Source organism: Hibiscus syriacus, unplaced genomic scaffold (assembly GCF_006381635.1).
Source record: "Hibiscus syriacus cultivar Baekdansim isolate YM2019G1 unplaced genomic scaffold, ASM638163v2 tig00110578_pilon, whole genome shotgun sequence".
Classification (NCBI taxonomy): Eukaryota; Viridiplantae; Streptophyta; class Magnoliopsida; order Malvales; family Malvaceae; genus Hibiscus; species Hibiscus syriacus.
The window spans coordinates 958,573-984,018 of record NW_024062789.1 but is presented as its reverse complement, the minus strand read 5'-3'; the positions used below and the strand labels follow the sequence as shown (position 1 = coordinate 984,018).

At 34.7% G+C, this 25,446-nt stretch overlaps 1 protein-coding gene and 2 pseudogenes across 2 annotated transcripts; 1 reads left to right on the top strand and 2 right to left on the bottom strand.

The window, feature by feature from the left end:
- Positions 1–433: 433 nt before the first annotated feature.
- LOC120133348 (photosystem I reaction center subunit VI, chloroplastic-like) lies at positions 434–25,049 on the bottom strand. Of its 2 annotated transcripts, XM_039149953.1 has the most exons (5): positions 25,038–25,049; positions 18,607–18,614; positions 1,024–1,169; positions 824–950; positions 434–726 (listed from the first exon to the last, which is right to left on the bottom strand). In XM_039149953.1, the coding sequence occupies exons 3-5, from the start codon at positions 1,149–1,151 to the stop codon at positions 454–456; spliced, it is 528 nt and encodes a 175-aa protein (XP_039005884.1). In that variant the 5' UTR covers positions 1,152–1,169; positions 18,607–18,614; positions 25,038–25,049; the 3' UTR covers positions 434–453. The 2 variants fall into 2 exon arrangements, with proteins under 2 accessions (XP_039005884.1, XP_039005883.1); XM_039149952.1 differs by lacking the exons at positions 18,607–18,614; positions 25,038–25,049 and having other exon boundaries at positions 1,024–1,203.
- On the top strand, positions 3,023–3,664 carry LOC120133349 (annotated as a pseudogene).
- On the bottom strand, positions 14,779–19,056 carry LOC120133347 (annotated as a pseudogene).
- Positions 25,050–25,446: the final 397 nt, after the last annotated feature.

The following is a 25,446-nucleotide window of genomic DNA, read 5'->3' as shown; positions in this document are numbered from 1 at the left end:
AGAGATATAGAGAGATAGAGTGTTATAGATATAGGAATATAAAAGTGTGAGAAAGCCTGACCTACTACAACCGTAGGTTTTTCAACCTAAATGGGATTATGGCGGGCTGCTTGTTTCATTCTGTATTTCTGCAACTTCTTCTTGTAAATAGGGAAGTAAACCAAAACTATGGACTTTAAAGTCATTCCATATATTAATACCTTTAGAAACCAGGAAAAGGGTTTCATGTTTCATAGCAATTGAAAGAATTCATGTTTCTTAATGGCTATTTATTATATTTGTTTGTGAAATTGAAAATTTTGGCAACATTTCCTAGATTTTCAAACAGTGTATCACTCAATTGTCTATAGAAATAGGCATTTGTTAATTGCAATGGCAACGGAAACATTATTAGCCATTCAATTGGCAGCTCTGACTTGTAATGCAATGCACCAGTTAAGCACGAAGCAAATGTCATTGGATCAATAACGAAGGTTGCATTTTAGGATTACATGTTTGAAAACTAAAACAAGATACATACAATGAAAAAGCTTTAGAAAGTTGCAGTAAATTAGATCTTGCCACGGGCCCGGGCTTTGGAGGAAGTTGTGGACCTTTCTTGATTGGAAGGTCTTCGGAAGCAGTGGCACTGAGGAAAAGACCGAGGGAACCGCCTCCTAAGATGAGGAACTTGAGCAACAATCCTCTTTTGGTAAATGAAGCAGCGAATGTCTCAAAGAACTTGCTCTGCAATTCCAAATTATGCAGAATGGCCTGTGTAAAACTACTCTGCTAAAATATTTCCGGAATACAAGATTAATGAAACTGAGGAACAAGGGTAAACCTGGAGGGGGTTGTATGGTGAAGGTGCATCGGATCCGTACAAGTCCCATTGCCCTGTTGTGTTGCCAATATCCTCCAAATCAAAGTACATACTCTTATCACCATATTTAGCTACCACAGAACCGGCCCTGTCAAATAAAGAAGAAAGAATCTATGTAAATAGGTTGGGATTTGTAGGTGAGAAATTAAGCTTGGTGGTACCTGTAGTTTTTGGGTTTGAAGCTCTGGCGAGATGGCTTGACCAAGAGCTTGGTTCCATCGAGGGAGCTGCCGCCAAGGCCCTTGACGGCCGTTGGTAGAACAGCAGCTAAGGTTGCAAGAGAAGCCATTGCCTTGCTTTTTGCTTCCTAACTGTTTTTTTTTTCAGTCAGATTTTAGTTAGTTGGCTGTGCGGTTGTTTGGGCTTTTGATATTTGCATTGGATCTCAACTGGACACGTGGCAAACTGAGCTTTCGCGAGAGATATATGTAGTTCCATTTAGGTCGTGTCACGTGGACCAAAAACAGATAAGACTATCAATTTTATGATATGAGGAAAAACTAGTTGATTGGTTCACGGAATGTAAAATTATCTTTGAGAATAATATTATTAGAATGTAATATTACTATAAGAATATTACATTACTTTGTTTGGTTTGTTTAGCAGGAATGTACGATTACAGTGTTTGGTTGAAGTAATATAAGATTATTTGGATGCATATTTTACCAAATTATCATTGTGATATTTTTTTTAAAGTTAAACTTTAATATTAATTTATAAATATTTGTATGAAAATTATAAAAATATTTTAATCATTATACTATCTAACTTTTAAGGAGAAATTACATTTAATATATAATTAGTATATTAAATTTGTATTTTTAAATAATTTTCATAAGTATGATATTTATTTATATAAAATATAATATAATATAAAAACTAATATTATGGTAGTAAAATATTATTTTAAATAATTACATTTTTACAATAATACTATTTTTTCATCCCATAAAATTATAAATAGTAAAATATTGAATATTTAAAATATAAAATATTTTAAATTCTCAAAATTATTAATATTTTAGAAAATCAAACTCTTTGTATATTATTTTTATTTTTATAATTAAGAGTAAAGTATAAAAAAATAAGAATTTAGAAGGATTATTATAAAAAGAATTCATTAGTCCAAGGATATTCTTGTCCAAAGTGGTGGAAATATAAGATTACCTAAGAATTTTGAGGTAATGACATTCTTACCATTTTAACAAAAAAATGCTACTATTGAGAAAAGATTATATTAAAGGGTCATGTTCATCGCCTCAAAAAGAAAACCCGATAAGAAATTAGATCGATAAGCCGTGTCATCCATATACTCGTTTTATTTTAGAATTTTAAATATATCAATAATTCATAAGTAAGATAATTTTATATTTATGTTATATAAGATTATGTTCATTTAATGTTTTAATTATTATTTATACTTACTTGAAAGGTTCTAGTTTTTTTTATCATAATTAATTTTTCTTTCATTTTTATGATCAACAACGATAGTCATTTGATGTTGGCCGTCGACTATCAATGTTTTTTTATTTTTTATTATTTTGAATCTTTGTTTTTTGTTTTTCTTTTAATTTTTAATAATTTTGCAATTATGATAAGTTTTTCTTTATTTTTATGATAAATTTTTCTCTATCTTTATGATATATTTTCGATCGTTTGATTGTTATTTCTATTTATCTTTAACCTTTAAAAAAAAGAGAAAAGTAACTCATTAAATTCATTTTTTGGTTTGATAAATTCATAGTAAATATAAAATAATATATGTTCAAATATTATTATAATGAAATAATATTTATACTTTGACATTTGAGGCACTTAAACCCAAAACTTAAAAAAATCTTTAATTATTAAGATTTTTTTTTGAATTAATCATTAATATCTGATTTATTGATTGACTAATTCAGATCGGGTACTACAAAGGTGAAAGCGACCCTCCCAACCCAATTTGCTCCATTCGTAAACGTCATGATTCAAACCCCTAACCTTATTTAAGAGACTTAATGTCTCATCCTACTAAATAAACTGGTTGTTGGTGTGACTAAAATTATATTTGTAAGTGTGACTAAAAATTGAATCTAAAATCGGGGCGAGCGTATAGAAATAATTGGACGTAAACCCGCCCATATTCCCAATCCATAACAGAATAATAGAAGTCGCTGGTTCTTATCCGCTGCTGCTCCGAAGACCACGTCAAAATGTCGATAATTTTTTCTCTCCAATCTCTCAAGCTTTCGTCCCCATTTCTCCATGTCTCAAATTCCCTCACACGTCTCTCAAAACCCAATTCTTGTCTCTCTCACCAACCTCTCAAAGCCCGGCTTTCCCCCCTCCAATAAGGGCAATGAAATCCTTGCAAGGCAGGGTGGTTTGTGCTACAAACGACAAAACAGTGTCAGTGGAAGTGGTGCGTTTAGCCCCTCATCCAAAATACAAAAGACGTGTTAGGAAGAAGAAGAAGTTCCAGGCTCATGACCTTGATAACCAATTCAAAGTTGGTGACTATGTGCAGCTTGAAAAGAGCAGGCCAATTAGCAAGACCAAGACTTTCATTGCCGTCCCTGTACCAAGTAGGAATGGGAAGCAGGACAAAGGGGAAATTGGGATCCCATTGGAATCTAACCAGCCTCAAGAGCAGCAGGCTTAGTGTTAAGCCCTTGGCGCCTGCTCCTTTCTGTGTAGGGTAAAATTGTAATCGTTTGCTAGTGTATTCATTGTTTCAAAAACTACTATTGTTTTCCCTTAATGAAGCAATTGTTGTTTTTCAAGGATGTCGGTTGTTTTTTGAGTTTGTCATGACCTTTGTTCTCTGCGATAATCTTGATTGGTTTTTTGAATTGGGTTTCTTGTCTGAACTAGTGGACAAGTTGATGTTTTAGTGATAAAACCTGGACTGAGAGACTATTGAAGGAAGTGATGAAATTGTAAGCAACATAATTTTAGACTAATAGTGTCGTAACCGTCTTTCGGTTGAGCTCCAGAATTGAGTTTCAACTTGAAAAATATGGATTGGAGTCGCTACCGACAATTTTAAAACGAATTTAGGTGGGTCGGACATCATCTTACCTGATCTGCGTTTTTACCAGAAATGTGTCAGGTTCGGGAGTCGGTTACGGTCAAGGAAGGATTAGCACCCTTGAACAGCCCTTTCGGTACCAATTAATTTGTCGGTTGTCTTAGTTACGAAAATTCGAAATTAAAATTAAAATTTAGCATACCCGATTCAAATTACTTACAATTGATTGATTTGAATACCCTTAAAAGATAAAAACGTTAGATTCGTAGCAGGATATAAAATCGAATTAGAATAGCAACTGTGCAAACGTGAGAATAATAAATAAAACAAGAAAAAAATGAAAAATAACAAAACACGTAAAAAATAATAAAAAATAATAAAAATAAACAAAATGAATAAAATGTTAAAAAACAAAGACACAGATAAAGGAAAAAAATTAATAGAGTAAAAAAATAAAAAAAGATAAAAGGAATTAAAAAGAAATAAAAATAATGTGTACATATAAAGTAGTATTTACTAAAACAAATAAAAATAATAAATATAATACTAAATAAAACAAATAAAAAATAAAAGATATCATGATATTAAGAAAAAATAATAGAAAAAAATAAAATAAAGTAAAAATATAATATATATATAAATAAATAAAAACAAAAATAGAATATTAAAAAATATATATAAAAACGTATAAATATAATATTAAGAAAAATATATACATAGTAAATGGAGAAAAATTAATACATCTAATATATATATATATATACATATATAATGATATAAGATATATAATAAAAATAATATAATATAAAAAAAAGAGGAATATAGTAAATAAATAAAAAATATAATTAAAAAAATATATATAAGGGACGAAATTAATATAAAAGTAAAATTAAAGGGTAAATTTCAAGGTAAATTAAAGATTAAAATTGACTTAGGAGGAATATTAAATACTTTAAAAAAATGAACATGCTTCGGGAGTAGATATAGGTTCGAAACTTTGAAACCCCACCCCTTTTTGGTCATCGGCACAACCCACGCTTTGGTTTATTCAAACCAAATCTCAAGAAAAATAACATGCACATGCGAGAAATGAACGAATCCATGTAAAAAATATGCTACATTTTATTTCCTTTTCGAATCGTTTACAACAGCTTTGCCTTTGTATTTTTTCGTGTTTTCCTCTTTATCTTGTATGTAAATCGTGTCTTACAAATGGGGAGGATTACATGTATTTATAGTGAAAAAAAACTAACTATTTTTAGAATCCTATTAACAATAGAATCCTAATGCAACTAGACTCATTGCTCGGTTGTTGCACGTTTGTTGGTGTGGTTGTTGCTTTAAAATATATGATGGTGGAAGAGTCCTCCTAGGAGAGGAACTCTTGCTAGTTCTATCTTTTAAGAAAATGAGTGTCTACAGCTGCTCCTCTTTGTCCTTTTTCGTGGAACAAAAAATAGGACAAAGATAAAAAGACACAAATTTTCGTTCAGTGGAGTTGAAGAATAACTCCCTGTCGAATTGAATTACGGATGGCTCCTCCGTCGCGAAGTCGAGTCCATCTTGAAATGATTTGAATCAGAATGTGGCTTCTCGTTGTATTCCACTTTGGTCTTCTTCTTGGTTTAAAGACCTTGGCTAAAAATTCGTCTGGAAAGTAATCTCTAGACTCCACAATGTGATTGATATGCCCTCGAAAAAGTCTTCGCTTGTGGAAAATAGGCTTCTTTCTACTAAGGCACGACTAACCCAGACATTTTTCTCGGCTTGAAAAACCTTGATTGCAGTCGAACAATAATGTGATTGAGGTGTCATCGAGCTGAATGGAATCGAACTCGATAATTTTATTGACAGATAACCCTTCTTGCCTTGAGTTATACTGTAAATGATGTGCCTTAGAGCTGAGCATAGTCAAACTCGAAGGTCTTTTGGTGACAGATAACCCTTCTAGCCTTGAGTTATGCTGTAAATGATGTGCCCTCGAAGCTGAGTGTAATCGAACTCGAGGGTTTGGTGTTTCAAGAGAAACATTTTCAAAGAGTTTTTGTGTGTGTGTTTCAAGAGAAACAATTTCGAGGGTTTTTTTATGTTTCAAGAGAAACTGTCTCAAGAGGGACAAAATTTGTTTCAAAAGAAACTGTCTCAAGAGATACAAAACTTAGTTCTAAAAGAAACTGTCTCAAGGGAGACGAAATTTGTTTCAAGGAAAAGATATTCAAAGATTTTGTTTTAAGGGAAACTGTCTTAAGAGAGACAAATTTTGTTTCAAGGGAAACTGTCTCAAAACTCATTTTAAGGGGAACTGATTTAAATATTTTGTGTTTCAAGGGAAACGTTTTCAAGGTTTATATTTCAAGAGAAACTATCTCAAGGGAGACAAAATTTTGTTTCAAGGGAAACTATATCCAGAGAGACAAAATTAATTTCAAAGGAAATGTTTTCAATGTTTATGTTTCAAGAGAAACTGTCTCAATAGAAACTGTCTCAAGAGAGACAAAATTTTGTTTCAAGGGAAACTTCCCCAAGCGAGATAAAATTTATTTCAAGGGAAATATTTTCAATATTTATGTTTCAAGAGAAATTGTCTCAAGGGAGACAAAATTTCGTTTCAAAAGAAAATGTCTCAAGGGAGACAAAATTAGTTTCAAAGAAAACAGATTCAAATATTTTGTTTCAAGGGAAACTTGGAAACTGTCTCAAGAGAGACAATGGTGAGCACGATTCCATTCGTCGTGAAGTTGAAACCGTGAATGACCCCTTCGTTGTGAAGTTGAGCCTTGAAATTGGATATCCTTCGTCGTGAAGTTGAAATCCAAGTAAGTTGTATTGTTCTGAGTCCAATATCCTCCACAGTGAAGTTAAAATTGGCTCTGGAACTATGAAATTGTTTGTTGACAGCCAGCCGCCCCTTCGCTGTGAAGTTGAAATTGGCTTCGAAATTGGGAAATTGTTTGTTGACAACCAGTCGTCCCTTCGTTGTGAAGTTGAACTTGTGTTGTCTCGAGTCCAATATCCTTCGTTGTGAAGTTGAAATTGGCTCTGAAATTGGGAAATTATTTTTTGATAACCAACCATCCCTTCGTTGTGAAGTTGAACTTGTGTTGTCTCGAGTGGCACGATATCCTCCGTCGTGGAGTTGAAATCGTGGATGTGTGAGTACGATATCCTCCGTCATGGAGTTGAAATCGCAGGTGGCCCTTTCGTCGTGAAGTTGAGCCTTGACTTGGATATCATTCATTGTGAAGTTGAAATCCAAGTATTGTATGTTGCGGGTAGACACGATTCCCTTCGCCGTGAAGTCGAAACCGTGGATGGCCCCTTTATTGTGAAGTTTGGCTTCGAGCTAGATATCTTTCGTCGTGAAGTTGAAATCTACTCTCGAGTGAATTGTGTCGCTTTGAGTTCAATGTACTTCGTCGTGAAGTTGAAATTGAATCTGCCTGAAATTGGAAAGTTGTTTTGTTGTCAGACACTCGCCCCTTCACTGTGAGGTAGAGCAACCACCATGTGCTTTTGAATCGAGCATCGTTCATCTTGAAGTTGAAACTTGACTCTAAAAGCTGCAAAAACTTATGTATACAAAAAATGATAAATATGATGCTCTTAAGTATGTCTAAGATGCATGTAACATGAATTAGTTCTGTTTTATCCAGTGGATGGAGACTCGTGCTTTGTGGGCTTGTTCATGCATATGGAGGAAATGCCTTCAAAAGGTCTGATAATTTGCATCAGGATGTTGAATTCCCAAAGATGCCCCAATATTCGATGTTGAATCTCAAAAAATGCTCCAACATTTGATGTTTAATCTTTAAAGATGCCCTCATTGTTTCTGATTTCTTGCTTCAACATTGATTCTAAACATGAGTTTTGTGTTTGAGAGCCACACACCATTTACCAAGATCCACTCTAGAGAGATTGTCTTGTTTTGAAAAAAAATGTTTTTCTTTCTTTTTTATTTTCAAAGTTCTGAAAATATCAAAAAAGAGTTTCGAAAAATGTTTCAAAAAATGTTTAACCAAAAGTTTTGAAAATATTGCTCCTTTCACGATTTTACAATTAAGACAAATCATAAAACTAGAGTTCATTGCATATCAAAGAATTAATTACATTGTTAATCCTTCAATAAATTATAGCCGTTTGACACGTGCCAAGATCAAATCTATTTTTGGGAAATGGTTAAGGAAAGGATAAAAAAGTCTTTGGTTATTGTGTTTGGTCAAAGGTTTGACATTTTTGTTTATTTGATGCTCAAAGGTTTGATGGGGTATCTTGCATGCTCCTCTATTGGAAGTGTTCTCCGATTCCCAGCTTTCATGGTCAAGCTCGGATTATGCGATGCCTTATCAAGAAATTCGTGCGATCGCCTCAGCTGCCCAATTTTTGTATTCGAGCCGCCTTTTCAGATTTTCAACTCGAATCCTCCTTTGGTTTCAAGACGTCATTTGTAATTTACGTCTTGAACCCCCTTTTGTTATTTTTCTCTATCATGCATTAATTATACTATTTTTCGCAAATAAAGATTAATCCTGATGGGCGGGATGAAATCTGAAAATAGTCTCTTCTGTTTAGAAATCCATGTATGATTAGAATGGACTTTTAAGGCACGTAACGTAGGTAATGGTTCATGGTTATGAAAGAAAGGGATAAATAGGCCCAAACAAGTGTTTTAGGGTATTGAACCAAGGATCAATTTATTCTGATGTCTTTAATCATATCTTGCTCAATTTGAATCTGCTCGTATGTCTCTCTCTCTTAATGCTCTATGATCTTCTAGTGGAGTGACTCAATGATTTAGAAATGATTGTACTTGATCAATCTCATTTGATGCTCTATGATCTTGGAGTGAAGTGATTCAGTGATTCGGAAATGATTGTGCTTGATCAATCTCATAGTTTAAATCTCGATGCGTTGTTTGAATCGAGAGAATCTTTGCATATGCATCTTGTCTTCTTTTTTCTTCAATTTTTCTTTGTTTTTTTTTTTCTTTTTATTTTCTCTTTGCTTTTTTCTATTTTTTCTCTTTTTGTTCTGATTGAATCTTTGCACTTGGCATTTGGTTCACCTTTCGGAATCTCATCTGAATCAATATCTTCACTCATGCGAGCAGATTTTCTCCACCTTGCCCCCTAGTATGGAGGGTGATCCTTGGTTAGGGTTGAATCAGAAGAAAAATACTATAGGCTCAAAAGGGGACACAAGGAATATATATTTTATCCTGTTGTGAAGGGGTAAAGAAAGAAATTCGTTCATCATTTCATACATGGAAGCTTTCACAGAAGAAGTATATCCAGGGGGATAGATTTTCAAGATTATTTTTATTCACATGAAAACAGTACAATTAATGCATGATAGAATTATTCCGAGTGAATTCTTCTTTCTGCTTCTTGCCCCCAACATATCTCAATGTTCATGCTTCCTGCAAGATGCCCCAAGTTGTGTCTTATAAGAAGGCTCATGTTCAAATGAACAACTCAATGCCTTGGGTTTTAATGGCATAAAAATGTCAATTTTGAGTCTAAAAAGACAATGATGTGACTTTATTTGACTCAAAGAAAGGTATGAGTGTATCAAAAGATAAAGGCAATGTTCAAAAGTTTCAAAGAGAGGTAATGTCAAAATTTGGTCTTTTTGGTAATGACCATGAGTAATTTTGGGTAAAGAATCAAGGTATTTTATTTGGGGTTTGAGACAGGATAAGAAAGGTCTAATCTTGCCATATGTCAAAAATCTATAATTCCTGAAGAATTAAAAGAATCCTTAATTCATTTAATATTCGAAGAACTAATGATTAAAATTTGTTCAGTTGCTCCACCTTAGAAAGTAGCATAAATTCAATCGTTTAAAAGATTAAGCAAACATGAAAGATCAAAGACGTGTTCAAACAAAACAATCCTCTAAGTGCAAATGATATATGCAATGTCCCCTTCTTCGGTTGTCCATGCCCCTGAATCCATCAGGTTTTAGATCTCGCGCTTCAGCGCTTTATAATTCTCAGAGGAATGTATGGAGCATCCTATGTGGAAACTGTAAACAGTTTCAATATCGTAGCCCTTAGGATATGTGGACTCTTTTCTCAGATCATCCTGGCAGGCTTAGTCGTACAACCAGCTGATCGGGCTCATTCGTTGTGATTTCAGTTTTTTTCTTTTGATATTACAATCTTGCTTCCATGTGGTGTCATGTGGTTAAAACCACTTCATTGAATTCTCAATGAAGAAATTTCATGTTTATGAAAATGCTTAAAAAATGAAATGTAGATGCAAAATGCAAAATGCAAAAATGCATGAAATGTTCGAGGCATTGATCCAAAAACATGTCTGTTATTATAAATAATCTTTATTGGGACAAAAGTGTTTTATCTTTTAAGAGACAATAAACATATTTAAAGGTACATCCGGACTAAATCCTCTAGACAAGGAACATGTTGACTAGTCATTTGCCTTCGTCTTTCACCGATTGAATAAATTATCGAATCGCTACGGCCTCTCTGGATGAACTGTGAAAATGTTGAGTTGTTTTTTGTACTTGTTCCTAGAAGTATCGAATGACTGCATCTCTGGCTTTCATCCTTTGCTGAACCTGTTCTATAACGGAAACGTCATTGAAATCCTCCATCAAAGGGATTATCTGAAGTTTATTGAATTTGTCGACAATGGCTTCCAATTCAGCTATCGTTTTGTCATCTTGTTCTTGTTGTCTTTGAAGGGACTCTCGAGTTCGGTAACCTTTTTCTCGTCTTGCCCCTACCACCTTTGTCAACCCATTTTTGAAAAGTTGACTTTTGATCTATTTGATTGTGGGCACCATGTCTTCTTGATCGAATGTGACATATAGTTGTCTTGCAAATTGTCATCATTTTCTTTCTGAGTCTTTTCTGACCATAGTTGGACCCCTGTGTTTTTCACCTTTTGTATTACAACCCCTTTGTCCATTAATGCAAATTATTTAGGTTAACGAACAAGTTTTTTTGGTGGATCAACACCTCTTTTAAATGATGCAAATGATGAAAACAAAATAAAAGAGAACAAAAAATAAAAATAGTTAGTGAGGTAAAAATAATAAAAAACAATCATGATAATAAAAGTTCTACCCCACATGATAACTACCTCACATGCTTTAATTCCTACCCGGACTTGATCTCTATCCCGCGTGCTAATTCCACACAAATCCTAACCGCATATTTGTCTAGTTCGCATGCTTTAAATAGAAAGTAAAACATGAAACAAAGCAACCTAGGGTTTGGAATGAGGTTTTGGGGTGGGCTCTAATTCTCCATAGTCTCCCTATTTAGGTTTTAAAAAACAGTATCCGAGTTCTCTTTGCCGGTGTCCCCTTGGGCTTACCAGACCCTTAGTCTTAAGCCCATTACAAGCTTATATAGACTAAGTTAAACTCGAGAGGAAACATTCTCTTATGCCCATACGGAGAATAAATTCACACGAAGACATAAGGTATAAGAATCCCGAAGGTTACTTGCTAGGCCCATACGGTGAATAAATTCACACGAAGGAGTCGCTTTCGCCCCCACTTAAAAGGGTTCGGAGCTCGGGTATAGAGCCAGAGATGAGAACTTTTTCAAAAATCTAAAATCATTGAAAAAACGTCAGTACAACTATTTACTTGAAAAAAATAATCAAAGATAAATAATTGAAATCGAATAAATAAATTAAAATTTAAACTTGTAATTTTCGCTAAAAAAACACAACCGAAAATTAATTTTGGCCTGACTCACTTACCTTTCCCCAGTGGAGTCGTCAAGCTGTCGTAATCGTCTTTCGGTTGAGCCCCGGAATTGGGCTTCGACTTGAAAAATGTGGATTGGAGTCACCACCGACAATTTTAAAACGAATTTAGGTGGGTCGGACACCATCTTACCTGATCTGTATTTTTACCAGAAATGTGTCGGGTTCGAGAGTCGGTTACGGTCAAGGAAGGATTAGCACCCTTAAACCGCTCTTTCGGTACCAATTAATTTGCCGGTTGTCTTAGTTGCAAAAATTCGAAATTTAAATTAAAATTTAACAAACCCGATTCAAATTACTTACAATTGATTAATTTGAATACCCTTAAAAGATAAAAACGTTAGATTCGTAGCGGAGTATAAAATCGAATTAGGATAGCAAGTGTGCAAACGTGAGAATAATAAATAAAACAAGAAAAAATAGAAAATAAAAAAACACGTAAAAAATAATAAAAAATAATAAAAATAAACAAAATGAATAAAATGTTAAAAAACAAAGACACAGATAAAGGGAAAAAATTAATTGAGTAAAAAAAATTAAAAAAGATAAAAAAAATTAAAAAAGAATAAAAATAATGTGTACATATAAAGTAGTATTTACTAAAACAAATAAAAATAATAAATATATAATACTAAGTAAAACAAATAAAAAATAAAGATATACATGATATTAAGAAAAAAATAATAGAAAAAATAAAATAAAGTAAAAATATAATATATATAAATAAATAAAAACAAAAATAGAATATTAAGAAAATATATATAAAAACGTATAAAATATAATATTAAGAAAAAATATATATATAGTAAATGGAGAAAAATTAAAACATCTATTATATATATATATATATATATATATATATATATATATATATATAATGATATAAGATATATAATAAAAATAATATAATATAAATAAAAAAAGAGGAATATAGTAAATAAATAAAAAATATATAATTAAATGTATATATGTATATATATAGAGGACGAAATTAATATAAAAGTAAAACTAAAGGGTAAATTTCAAGGTAAATTTCAAGGTAAATTAAAGATTAAGATTAACTTATGGAGAATATTAAATACTTTAAAAAAAATGAACATGCCTCGAGAGTAGATCTAGGTTCGAAACTTCGAAACCCCACCCCTTTTTGGTCATCGGCGCAACCCATGCTTTGGGTTATTTAAACTAAATCTCAAGAAAAATAACATGCACATGAGAGAAATGAACGAATCAATGTAAAAAAAGGTTCTACCTTTTATTTCCTTTTCGAATCGTTTACAATAGCTTTGTCTTTGTATTTTTTCGTGCTTTCCTCTGTATCTTGTATGTAAATCGTGTCTTACAAATGGGGAGGATTACATGTATTTATAGTGAAAAAAATTAACTATTTTTTAGAATCCTATTAACAATAGAATCCTAATGCAACTAGACTCCTTGCTCGGTTGTTGCACGTTTGTTGGTGTACTTGTTACTTTAAAAGATATGATGGTGGAAGAGTCATTTTAAGAGAGGAACTCTCGCTAGTTCTATCTTTTAAGAAAATAGTTGTCTACAGTTAGAAATACCTCCTTTCTTTAATCAAGTTTCAATAATAATTCTCAATTAATCTCATATTTTTTTCTCTACTTTTGTAAAACTAAATCCATAATATCTGCTGCGACCAGGGTTTCAAAAAACAGTCCGCGACCGCGATTTCGTCCGCGATATAGTGGTTTCGTCTCTGTCCGAGTTACCCGCGACAATCGTAATAGCGTCCGCGACGATCGCAATAGCACCCGCGACGGCCGCAATCACGGTAAATTCGAAATAACAAAAAACGTGACCGCGACCGCGATTTGAAACCATGGCTTCGACACCTCTTTGTTCATCAAGTTTGGCCACAGCTTTCTCACATGCTATCATTCGTCAAAGATCCTAAAGCCGCAATCTCCACCACCTAGTCGGTTATCTCCTTCATCTGCGTCTGCTGCTGTTTTCTTATCAATCGGCGATTTGATTATTTTCGCTTCATCAGTCGATGATGGACTTCTTCAGTCGCGAGCTTTATCTGCATTGTCGATTGAGTTCCTTTCTCTCACGCCGCTGCCGCCACAGCAAGTTGATGTTTCATCGTTGTTGTTGCTGTCACAGCAAGATGATGTTCCATCGTTGTTGTTGTTGATGATGCTGAAGAGCTTGTAGAGTTACGGGCTGATTCAATCAATTATCATTTCGTCTGATTCGTTTTTGCTTTGAGATTATTGTTCCACCGTTATTGTTGCTCTTGAAGAATGATAGATTTGAACCTGGTTCCTCATACGTCATTTTGTTGTTCATTGAAGGTGTTACAAATATGATGGTTCACGACATCGGAGTTCGTTGTCGTCACTTTGTTTTTTGGCTACTGTTGTGATTCTGTGGTGAGATTTGTTGACTTTGCTTTTCAGTCACTCCCTCCATCTACTTTGAGCTATCATAGGCACGAAATCAAGATCCATTAATTCTTTTTTATTTTTCAGTGAGGTTACTGTTTTCTTAGTGAATATTGTTAGTTTGCTGCTACTTGAATCTACAGTTAGAAAGAGAACTTCTGGGCGGCACAATCTTTCTCGGTGTTTCATGATTTGATCAACTGCAATGTCTATTGTTCTACTAAAATCACTCGAATTGGATATTAAACGTCGAGGTCTAGTTGATACTTCTGCTCATGCAAATTATAGACTTACGCATCTCATGAGTTTTGCGTTCCTCTTTACTGTTGCTTTGGATATTAGAATTACTTCAATTTTTGGCATCTAGTGATAGTTTGGGTTGTTATGGGCACTGGTTTAGTTGATTGATCTTTCATATTACTGGGAAATATTATGGGATTGTGGTTCACTCGCATTATCAATGGTTTGCTACTGGAAGCTACATGAATGGGTTGCAAGTTAATGTTGAATGATGTACTATAACATTACTTTGCTCGGTTATTGACAGTTTGATTTTTTCATAGTGTGTTATTTCTTCTCCAAGGTTTGATATGGAACTTGAAAGCTTAACAGCCAAGTTATCATAGAAGATGTTTCATGCTTCATAATTGTTAAAAGGAGAGAGGATATTGGGTGGTTACCAGTTTCAGGGCTCAGAAGTTGGTAAAACAATCAAGAAAACCACAATATCTTTAATGAATATTAATTATATACATCAGCAATATTTCACTCCCTTAGATCTAAAATGATTTTGAAATCCAACTCTGTCAATCCACTTGCCCCTCCATAAATATGCCTGAACTCCAAACCATCTGTGCTCACCAAAGAAGGAATAGAAACAAACCCACATAACAAAAATAGGTGATTTGCTTAAACCTCTAAGTTGGGGGGGGGGACTATGAGTTTTACAGTTAATATCTGCCTAATTAAGAAGGGTAGTGTGATCAACCATCTTCACATTGCAAGCTTGTCTTAATGTTTTGCAATGTGCAAGATATTTTTGTGCTGACAGATTCCATGTTTAATTTAGCAGTTGGGGAGCTGTTTGTTTGGATTTGGAAAGCTATTGTAAGCAAGGATCCTCCTTCGGTATCATTGCTCTTCTCGTGCCTAGAAGTGATAACTAATGGCCTTGACTCGAGTCCGTCTGGAAGGATGGAGAACCCTGAAGGTAATATGGCCATGTAGCTGGAGTCGCATCCTGTGATCACTGACTGTATACCAGTTATGTCCACCGGAGCAAAGACCACCATCGATTCAAAAGTGTTGGTGCAACTATCTTGGAGCACCCACATGCTGTTCTCTTTTGACTTCATTGTCTGAACAGAAAACATGATGCAACTTAGAATGCTATATAAGATTCGGAGAGGGGGAAGGGGGCCTAAGGAACGTACTTGAATTGTTACTGCATTGCCACGATCTTTCCCTTTGGCCAAATTCGCAATCGACTGCACCGGACCTCTGGTTGACATGATATCCCACTGGAGTTTGCAGAGGAAAGATCATTAAATGAGTACTCACAACAATTCTTGTTTTATGAATCTAATCGATAAAGTACCTCATTACGACGAGATTCATCTCTCAAGAAATCGAATAAAAGAGTTGGAGAGACAGGCAGCCAAATGGAAGAAACAGCACAGAGGATGACCCCGGGAGGTTCGCCGGGGTCATTTAAGTTTTTCCTGGAAGAAACTCTAATGTCTTCCCCTGTTTTGCTAGTGACTTTATTCCAGGTATGATAGCTTGATGCTCCAATTGCATGACAAAAGCTCCATGTCATTCTCTGCGCCAATTTCAGAATGCTCTTCCTCCCAGCCAGTGTTGCAACACCTAAAATTTTAAAAACAAGCATCAGTCTGAAAACTTTCTTTGCTGTCCAAAAAAGAACATAAATATCGTTAACATAATTGTTATTACAATTTAAACCTACCAGTTGAATCCTTAGTAGGAACATTGGTTGCCATGAAAAAAACGAGCCTTTCACACTGATGTTGTAGTGTTGCCATCCAATGCCTAGCACCAAAGGCCAGGCCACTACTAACAATGGTACGGTACAATGTATGAACACTACTTTTCTGGCACTCGAGGTGTTCCACCCAAATCACCTGAAAATTAGTCAAATATGATCTTCTTAAGCTTGTTATCAAAATGAAATCATATCCGTTCATTTTGTTTTATCAAGAAACATGCACACACCTTACAATGACAATTGGATTTATCTTGGATGATGCAACCTGATGGACGCTTTCTGCATTTTACTAAGGATGCATCGATATTTCCTTCAACTTTGTCAATAGAAACATCAACAATTGTCCATTCTTCAGCACTCAGCTTCCTGCAGTAGCGAACAAAGTACACTTCTCTGGTGGGTACCAAGGGTGTTGCATTTGCAGCTCCGCAAACATCTGCTTTCAGAGTACCAAACCATCAAGTAAAAATGGTTAAGAAAACTAAGTATTTTTAAGCATAATTCTATTAATAAATTGAATTAAATTGAGTTAAGAATTGAAAATTAAGCAAACGACTCTTTTGGACAATCTAATTACTGAGACAAATAGCTAATTACGAGAAGGGTCGGTGTCAAATGGCTTTAACCTTCCTCTGAGTTTATTAGGTTAGATATAAATGAAAAAAAGGAAAACATAAAGGCTTCGACTTTTCACGTTGACCACTAGGCTAAAAAAGATAGAAGGAAAACGTATAAATTATAACATGTTAATACATACTATAAAAAAATTTAAATAGGATTATAAAAGATTAAAAATATACACAAAAGGGACACTAACACATGCATTGTGGACAGACAAGGCAACTTACCAACTGTACAGCACCATTTTTATTTGGAGCTTCGCCATGGCAAATCACATCAATGGTAGCCGCCTTTGAGACAATGCATGGGAACATTTCCTTCCATTGATTCTATTGAAACAGGTAGAAATACGAAATCAAAATAACAGTCAACAACAGAAATGGCTTCTACTTATATGCATAATTTCTTTCTTACGGCATCCATGAAGCTTTGAACCAGACTTGGGAGATCAGGAAAAACAACTCCCGTCTCTCTAGAGGCCTCAATCGATCTTTTTGGCCTCCCATTGCTTGAATTTTCAACGGAGAACACTTTGACATACTCATCGTAGTTGAGTATCTCCCGACCTGTCTCAACGCTTCGAACCCACAACGGTTCACCGGCGGTAGCCATCTTTTGCAGCTCTTTCATGGCTTGGTTTACAATCTCCATGATTCTCGGCTTCTCCAGCCTGAAAATCCCAGTGTAAAAATCCAATGAACTCCTGTTTTCTTGGTCATTTCCGGCTGAACATGAACCAGTCGTTGATGCACCTGAAGGGTATTTTTCTATTACTGTTCTTAGTTTTTCTACCTGCAAATGTTTCAAAATTGAATAAATATGAACACTAAATACAATATTTTTTAAGGTGAGAAAAAAAGAAAGAGAAATGTTATCGATTAGTATCCCAGTAGACCTCGGCTTTGAGTTTAGCATTCTCGATACGTAGTTGTTGTTCTTCAGCCATAGTGGAGCCATCTTTGGCAGTGGTAGCCATGCCACAGTTGAGACAACAAGCTTTCTTTATAGTCTCCCTTATGGCTTTGTTTTCATCCCTTAGCTTCTCCAGCTCTTGCTTCAACAATGAATTTTCATGGCGCTCTTGTATAGCCTGCAAATTGGCTACTCCATTAACACCGGGAAAGATTATTCACAAAATGCAAAATACTCTAACTTTAACCGAAGTTAATATATATATATTACATGGAACTGAAAGTCTGGAAGTAGAAGAAATTAACATTTGAGAAGAGAAAAAATGGGATTACTTTGATTTGTGTTCGACGATTTTGAAACCAGAACTTGACTTGCCTTGGAGCAAGGCCTAGTTGTTTACTCAATTGCTGCCTTTGCTTCTCATCTGGATGGGGTGATTCCTTAAACAACCTGAAAAAGATTATACATGTTTCATTTTCATACAAATCAATAACGTTCCTTTAATTTGTTGAGACAGGAAAACAACAAATCTCATCTTAAACTTTGAATAGTAATTCATATGAAGCAATTAGAGAACAAGAGAGACAGTACTTCAGCCATGAAAAAGAAAAAAAGAAAAAACAAAGAATATCGCTTTTGTTGCATATCTTTCAAATAAAAACCAAGGTAGAAAAGTAAGTCACCATAAAATTCTGGGTCATCTTCAACTTTATAATCTTGTTTTCTTCTGTAGGCATGTATCAAACTTTTTTTTATATTAAAAATATTTCCCAATTAACTGCTCCATGCATGGTAGTTTATGTACTTATATGAAAATTTGGCGAATATACAATATTTACGGTAATTAAAACAATTGACGAATTTAGAATTAAAATTCCCAAAATATTGATCGCAAGAGAGGTTTCTGATTTACTGAACATCATTGCACTCAAGTTTGTTGAGACTTAAATTGCAATAAAAAAAAAGGAAATAGAGAAATAAAATAGGAGATTTACGCTTCCATCTCTCTGATTTGGTCCGCCGTGTGACGGTGATACTTCTTCCTCTTCTTCTTTTTGGTTTTATCGGCATCTTCGTCGTCGACGTCGTCGTGATCTAACAAGTCATCTTCTGATCTTGATCTTGCGGGACCCGAGTTCTCACTACTAATTTCCACTGTGTCATCGTTTTTATTTCCCGATCCTCCTCCTTCTCCGTCACTTCCTTCATCTCCTTCCTCCACCTCCATACTCGCAGCTGTTGCCGCCGTCGTACCGGCATCCCGGAATATCCCGGCCTTCATAAAACACGCACGTAGAGCATAAATATTATATGAGATATATGCATGATATCGAAAAAGAAATAATGGAGTTAAAATTACTCACAAGGCTAAGGGAGAGAGCGGGAGAAGCAAAGAAATCTTTGGTGGGTGGGTTTGTCATGTCGACGACTCCCATGGCAATATGAGATTTTGGTTTAGCTGATGAAATGGTTAATTTAAGGTGCAGAGAGAGGGGGAAAGAGGAATTAAATGTGGGGTCTCATTGATTTTAAGGATATAAAACAAAAAAGAACTCACACATCACTATTTTTAATATATATATATTTATTTGTTTTGAAGGATAAAATATTTAGTGAGGGTTTCTGCCATGGTTGATTCAGGAGGAGGAAGGAGAAGAAAAGGATAAAAAAGGCGGTGAGTTGACTGTTAGATATTTGTAAATGCAAATGTGAGAGACCAACAAACTTTAAGATGCTTGAATTGAGCTCCCCAACGATATTTTCAGTTTATATAACAATAAACAATGGGCTCCATTTATTGTTCACTGTATTAGACCTGTGAAAGATGCCAACCAGTAATTAAAATCTTAATTGCTATCTAATTAAATTTCGGTGAATCTCAATAAAGTATAGCCAGAGTAGTATTCATCGTATATATATATAATGGTATGAGGTGATCTAGTAATTGTTCGCAAATTGTTTTAACTGTTGACAACGGAATATATTCTATCCATGTAACTGTTCGAATTTGATATTTCAAAAGAAAATAATATTTATTTTAACATTGGATCTGAAAACTCCAAATTTTATCCTCTGATATTATATTATATAATATATTTATATTATAGATTATATTATATAATAATAATTACATATATTGTACAAACATTCATATATATTTATTTTACATATCACATGCCCCCAAACAGCCCATTACACGTGGCCCAGTAACGCCCCAGTGGTCCAGACCCAACAATACGTGACCCAGCAAAGCTAGGGTTCCCATAACCCTAGCATTCCATCAGCACCTCATGGTCATCAGCACCCCATGCCTCACGAGTCCTCGCTGCTCACGCTTCCCTCGGCGGTTTTCTCGACGCCATGAACTCCTCAACATCAAACAACCATCAATGACGTGACTCAGAGGGATTCATTCACAACCAACCAAGCAGTGATTTAGTCCAAATAAAATGCTAGAAAATCGGGACTAAAACTAGTATTCTTAGACTATAAATACATGTAAACTGATCATGAATATTAGACAAAAAACACAGAAGAAATTCCAAAAAATCCTAGGGATTACGCGATTTTGGAGCACTTTATTGTAAACATTTCAAGAAAAATAGAAAAGGTATCGATTTCTATCAAAACGATTTTTACGTGTGGGGAGCGAGATTTTGAAAACCACGTCATTTTTAATTATTCTCTTTACGATTGAATTTTAATTAAAAACAATGTGATTTTATAAAACTCTCGTTTCAAAAATTTGGAAATTCCTTTACGATAAAAACATATGGTTCGAGGAGTCGCCATCAATATATTTGATTAGGGTGTGATTGGGAACCCAAAAACGTTGTCATTTTAAATAAAAATTAATTTTAATTAAAATAACAAATTAAGGTATGTGTTGTCAAAATCCGAGTTCGATAGTCGATTTCGCGTGGGGAATGATTAGCACCCCCATAACGCCCTAAATCGGTACCTAGTCGATTAATAAATGTCTTTGCAACGAATTTCACAAGTTCGAATTTAACTTGGTTTATGATCCCTTAAAACAACAAAATGTGAATTTTACAACATTAAAAAATAACGAAAAATGTTACATTTTAAAATTACCAATCCATTAGAAAGACAAAGAATATTCGATTATTTACAAACATTGAGACCAGGTCTTTAGGTGAGTTCTAACGATCTTTTCTCAACAAATTTAAATAGTCGAATATTTCCTTTTCTTTCGTTCCCAAATTTTAAGGTGACGAACTATTTTTTAGAGTGTCAATAACATGATACACTTTTAATTTAAAATCGACGAAAACAACTATCTAGTGAGTTAAGAAAAGTCATTCCAACAATTTTAAATTATAAGGGTATTACCCTTAATCAAATTATGTAATAGGAGTCGAGTTAAGCACTTGAGGGTAACATACGAATTAACTAAAAAATATGATTAACGAATAATAGATAATATATGAAGAATTACAATTACACACTTTTATAAATATAATATGTAACCTACTTATATATATATATTAATATGTAATACACAAATACGACTTAAATGCAAAGATAAAAACGTAATCTACCAAACTATAAAAGAAAGCCATACATATTAAACTATTAACTAAATTTATATTAAACATAATTTTACTATCTAGGATACAAACAAAATGCCAATTGAAATGATACATGAATAGCATACTGCATACAATAAACCATGAAACCAAAACGAAACCAATCATCACCATAAGGGACTAAAACTATAGTAAACCCTAAATACACCTAGGACCAAAACGAAACATGAAAACATTAGAGGTTAAATGTCTAATATAATAAAAACTAAATGACATAACATTTGGGTCTGAAATTAAATACGCGTAAAACAAAGATACAAAATTAGAAATGCTGAAGCACGATTTATGGACCAAAATGCATGACACTGAAAAGTTGAATGGATCCTAAGATGAATATTCCACATGCAAAAATGGGATTACCTTAACCCCTTTGAAACACAGTCGTTTTAACCAAACCTTAAATTAATATCTAACCTAAAAAAATAAAACCCTAAACTAGTCATTCCCCCCTCTCATATCTGTTGAAGGCGCAGCTTCCTCAACCTCTCCCCTCTACTCTATCGACCCTCTCCCTTCTCGACTAACAGAAGCTCGACAACCACCGCATTGTTGTATTGCTTCTGGTAGTTTTCCTTTCGAAAATGGATGGGAATCCCTTACATTGATTGTTACGGTTCAACAAAAAAGGTAAAGATCGGAAGCCCTTTACAAATCTCTCTCTTTTTTTATATCTCTGAATGCCCTCTGTTGTTGATTTTTGGTTGTCGTCCCCCCTTGTTTCTGCTGACCAAACCCAGAGCCCCGGTGTTTTTTGTGTTTTATGTTTCCCTCATTTTTTCCGTTAATAACTCTATCCCCTCCTCTGTTGATCCCCTTTTTAGTTTTCCAGTCTCCACCGAATCCTTTGTCCTTGTGTTTCTTTTCTCTGCATTTGGTGAGATAATAACAGGTTTAGGTGAAATCATCCCGTGATTTTCGGGTTAGGTGCTTTCTTGACTTTGGTTTGATTTTTTTTGTGCAGTATGCTTCTATGGTGGCACGATTGGCAGCAGTGACTTGGCTTGAGCTAGTGTCAAATTTGATGTAGGTTTCACGTGAAAGGCATGGGTGGTGGCAACATCTAAACGAGTCAATTTTGGATCCGGGTCTTGTAACTGGGTCTGAATCTGGGTCTTGGGCTTGATTTTCTGAGCTCCGGGATTTGTTGTAATTGGGCTGCAAAATAAAAAAATAGTAATAATAATAATATAATTATTATTATATATCAGACAAAACGGGTGTCTACAGCTGCACCTCTTTGTGCATTCTTGTGTTAACAAGAATAGGACAAAGAAGAAACCAGTTTTTGTCCAGTTACAACTCCGTGCTTTATAACTTGATGAGGGATCTGCTCCATTATTTATGTTGGGGATATAAGACTCGAGATTGATTTGCTTCACTACTCTTCGGTGAAGGCTTAAGATAGATTTGCTTCACTACTCTTCGGTGAAGGCTTAAAATGGATTTGTTTCACTACTCTTCAGTGAAGACTTAAAATGGATTTGCTTCATTACTCTTCGATGAAGGCTTAAGATTGATTTGCTTCACTACTCTTTGGTGAAGGCTTAAGATAGCCCGGAGGACTTAATCATCATGCTTGGAAGGCTTATTGATGGATTTGCTTCCCTACTCTTCGGAAGGCTTACAAATTACCCGAAGGATTTAATTATCATGCTCGAAAGACTTACTGATGGCCCGAAGGACTTATATAGTGCGAAGTATTGGAAATCGCCTTCTTACTTCTCAAAAATTTCATTTTCTTAAAACATTACTTTCTCATTCTTCAAATTCATGTAAAGATATCTTGCCCGAAGGTCTTATGGATAGCTCGAATGACTTATCGTCTTGCTCAAAAGGCTTACAGATGACCCGAAGGATTTAAGCATCATGTTCAAAAGACTTATTGATGGCCTGAATGACTTACTAAGTGTGATTTTGGAAATCACATTCATAGTTTTCAAAAATTTCATCTTCTTAAAACATCATTTTCTCATTTTCAAATTCCTTTGAAAACATCCTACCTGAAGGTCTTATGGATGGCCCGAAGGACTTATCATCTTGCTCAAAAGGCTTACAGACGACCCTAAGGATTTAATCATCATGCTTGAAAGACTTACTGATGGCCCGAAGAACTTATCATCTTGCTCTAAAGGCTTACAGATGACCCGAAGGAGTTAAGCATCATGCTCGAAAGACTTACTGATGGCCCGAAGGACTTATAAATTGTGATTTTGAAAATCGCATTCTTAGTTTTCAAAAATTTCATATTCTTAAAACATCATTTTTTTCATTTTCAAATTCATTTGAAGACATCCTACCCAAAGGTCTTATGGATGGCCCGAAGGACTTGTCATCTTGCTCTAAAGGCTTACAGATGACCCGAAGGATTTAAGCATCATGCTCGAAAGACTTACTGATGGCCCGAATGACTTATCATCTTGCTCTAAAGGCTTACAGATGACCCGAAGGATTTAAGCATCATGCTCGAAAGACTTACTGATGGCCCGAAGGACTTATAAATTGTGAAAATTTGAAAACGCATTCTTAGTTTTCAAAAATTTCATCTTCTTAAAACATAATTTTTTCATTTTCAAATTCATGTGAAAACATTCTACCCGAAGGACTTATCATCTTGCTCTAAAGGCTTACAGATGGATTTACTTCACTACTCTTCGGTGAAGGCTTAAGATGGTGCTTCACTACTCTTCTGTGAAGGCTTAAGATTGTTTGCTTTACCATTCTTCGGTGAAGGCTTAAGATGATTGTTTCACTACTCTTTGGTGAATGCTTCAAATGGATCGCTTCACTACTCTCTAGTGAAGGCTTAAGATTGACTTGCCCCAATCTCATGTGTGCAAGTCCTTCCAATCGATCGATTCACTTCTTCATAGACAAAAATCTTTGTTTTTCTTCTATATCTGATGGTCACCACTTCAGAGTAATGCTTTTCTGTGGATTAGACCTCTCAATTCTTCAGGGTATGCCTCTCTAAACGCAACTCCTTGCGTTTTAGGCTTGAAACCTTCCTTTCAACTTAGGATTTGAACATCCTGCGTCTTATCTTTCCAATGGAAGACCTGTCAAAATCATGTATTTATGCATGAAACACGAATGCAATTAGATGTATCAGTGTAATGCATTATCTTTTATGCAAATGATGTTCTCATGAATGCATAAATATCGATTTAATCTTCATTTGCCTTCAAAGTGGCAAACTCAGTTTTCTTCTACTTGATCACTCTTTCCAGGGTCTACTTCATATACCCGTATAGCAACTCACAATTTTCCAATTTATATTTAGAAAGAGCTCTCTGATCTTCTTCTGTCTTCTTGTCGTCTTCGTTTTCTATCTTTATTTTGGATAAAGCGTTTTCTCTCTCAACTTCTTGTTATGGTCATGAATATGACTATGTTGCCCCATTTCCGTCATTGGCTCAAATTCGTTTTCAGAGTTGTTCTTCCAGGACTCTGCCATTGATCAATGCTCAGTTAATTTGCTTTACAAGATAAGATTTGCTCAAATTCAAGGTCTTTCCCCTGACACTTCAAGTTGCGAGACTCATTCTCAATGACTTCTTGGTCTGAATCTTGTTTTATCATCATGATGTGGGTTCAGTCGTGCCCCAACCTTATCTTTTACTGGTACAAGCCTTCAAAATGCCCCATCACCTCAAATTGTAAGGCTCATTCTTCATGCCTCCTTGGTCTGAATCTTGTCATCTCAACATGATGTGGGTTCAGTCGTGCCCCCACATTATCTTATACTAGTACGGGCCTTCAAAATACCCCATCACCTCAAATTGTAAGGCTCATTCTTCATGCCTCCTTGGTCTGAAAGTTATCATCTCAACATAATATGGGTTCAGTCGCGCCCCAACATATCCTAACTTGAATGTTCTCATTCTGGTGTCACTACACAGTAGTGTTGTCAAATAGTTTAAGGGCTTCTCTTCATGTTGCCAAAAACACTTAAGAAGTTATCAATTTTTCTAACCAAATGTCTTGCATTTTATACAAGTTGTTATATGTGCCTCTTCTGAACAATGAGGTCATATCCTTCTTGATGGGTTACTAACAACATCATCTGGAAATGCTAAAAGATCTTATTCTTCATCCATTATGATCTCTTTAGACCATCTACTTCAAGATTGCAGAATGCTTCACGTTCTGGCATTGCTTATTCTTCTTATTAAATAGAGGCACAATGAGCCTCACCAGCTTCAAGGACCTTTCACATTTGAACTGTCATGTTTGAAAATGTTTTTTTTCTTTCTCTTATTTCAAAGA

Bases quoted from the DNA above. Each gene is read 5' to 3' on its own strand.
- LOC120133348 (XM_039149953.1), bottom strand. From the start codon at position 1,151: ATGGCTTCTCTTGCAACCTTAGCTGCTGTTCTACCAACGGCCGTCAAG. The intron at 951-1,023 runs GTACCACCAAGC...TTTATTTGACAG, and splicing joins TTCAAACCCAAAAACTACAG to GGCCGGTTCTGTGGTAGCTA. The intron at 727-823 runs GTTTACCCTTGT...TTGGAATTGCAG, and splicing joins CACCATACAACCCCCTCCAG to AGCAAGTTCTTTGAGACATT.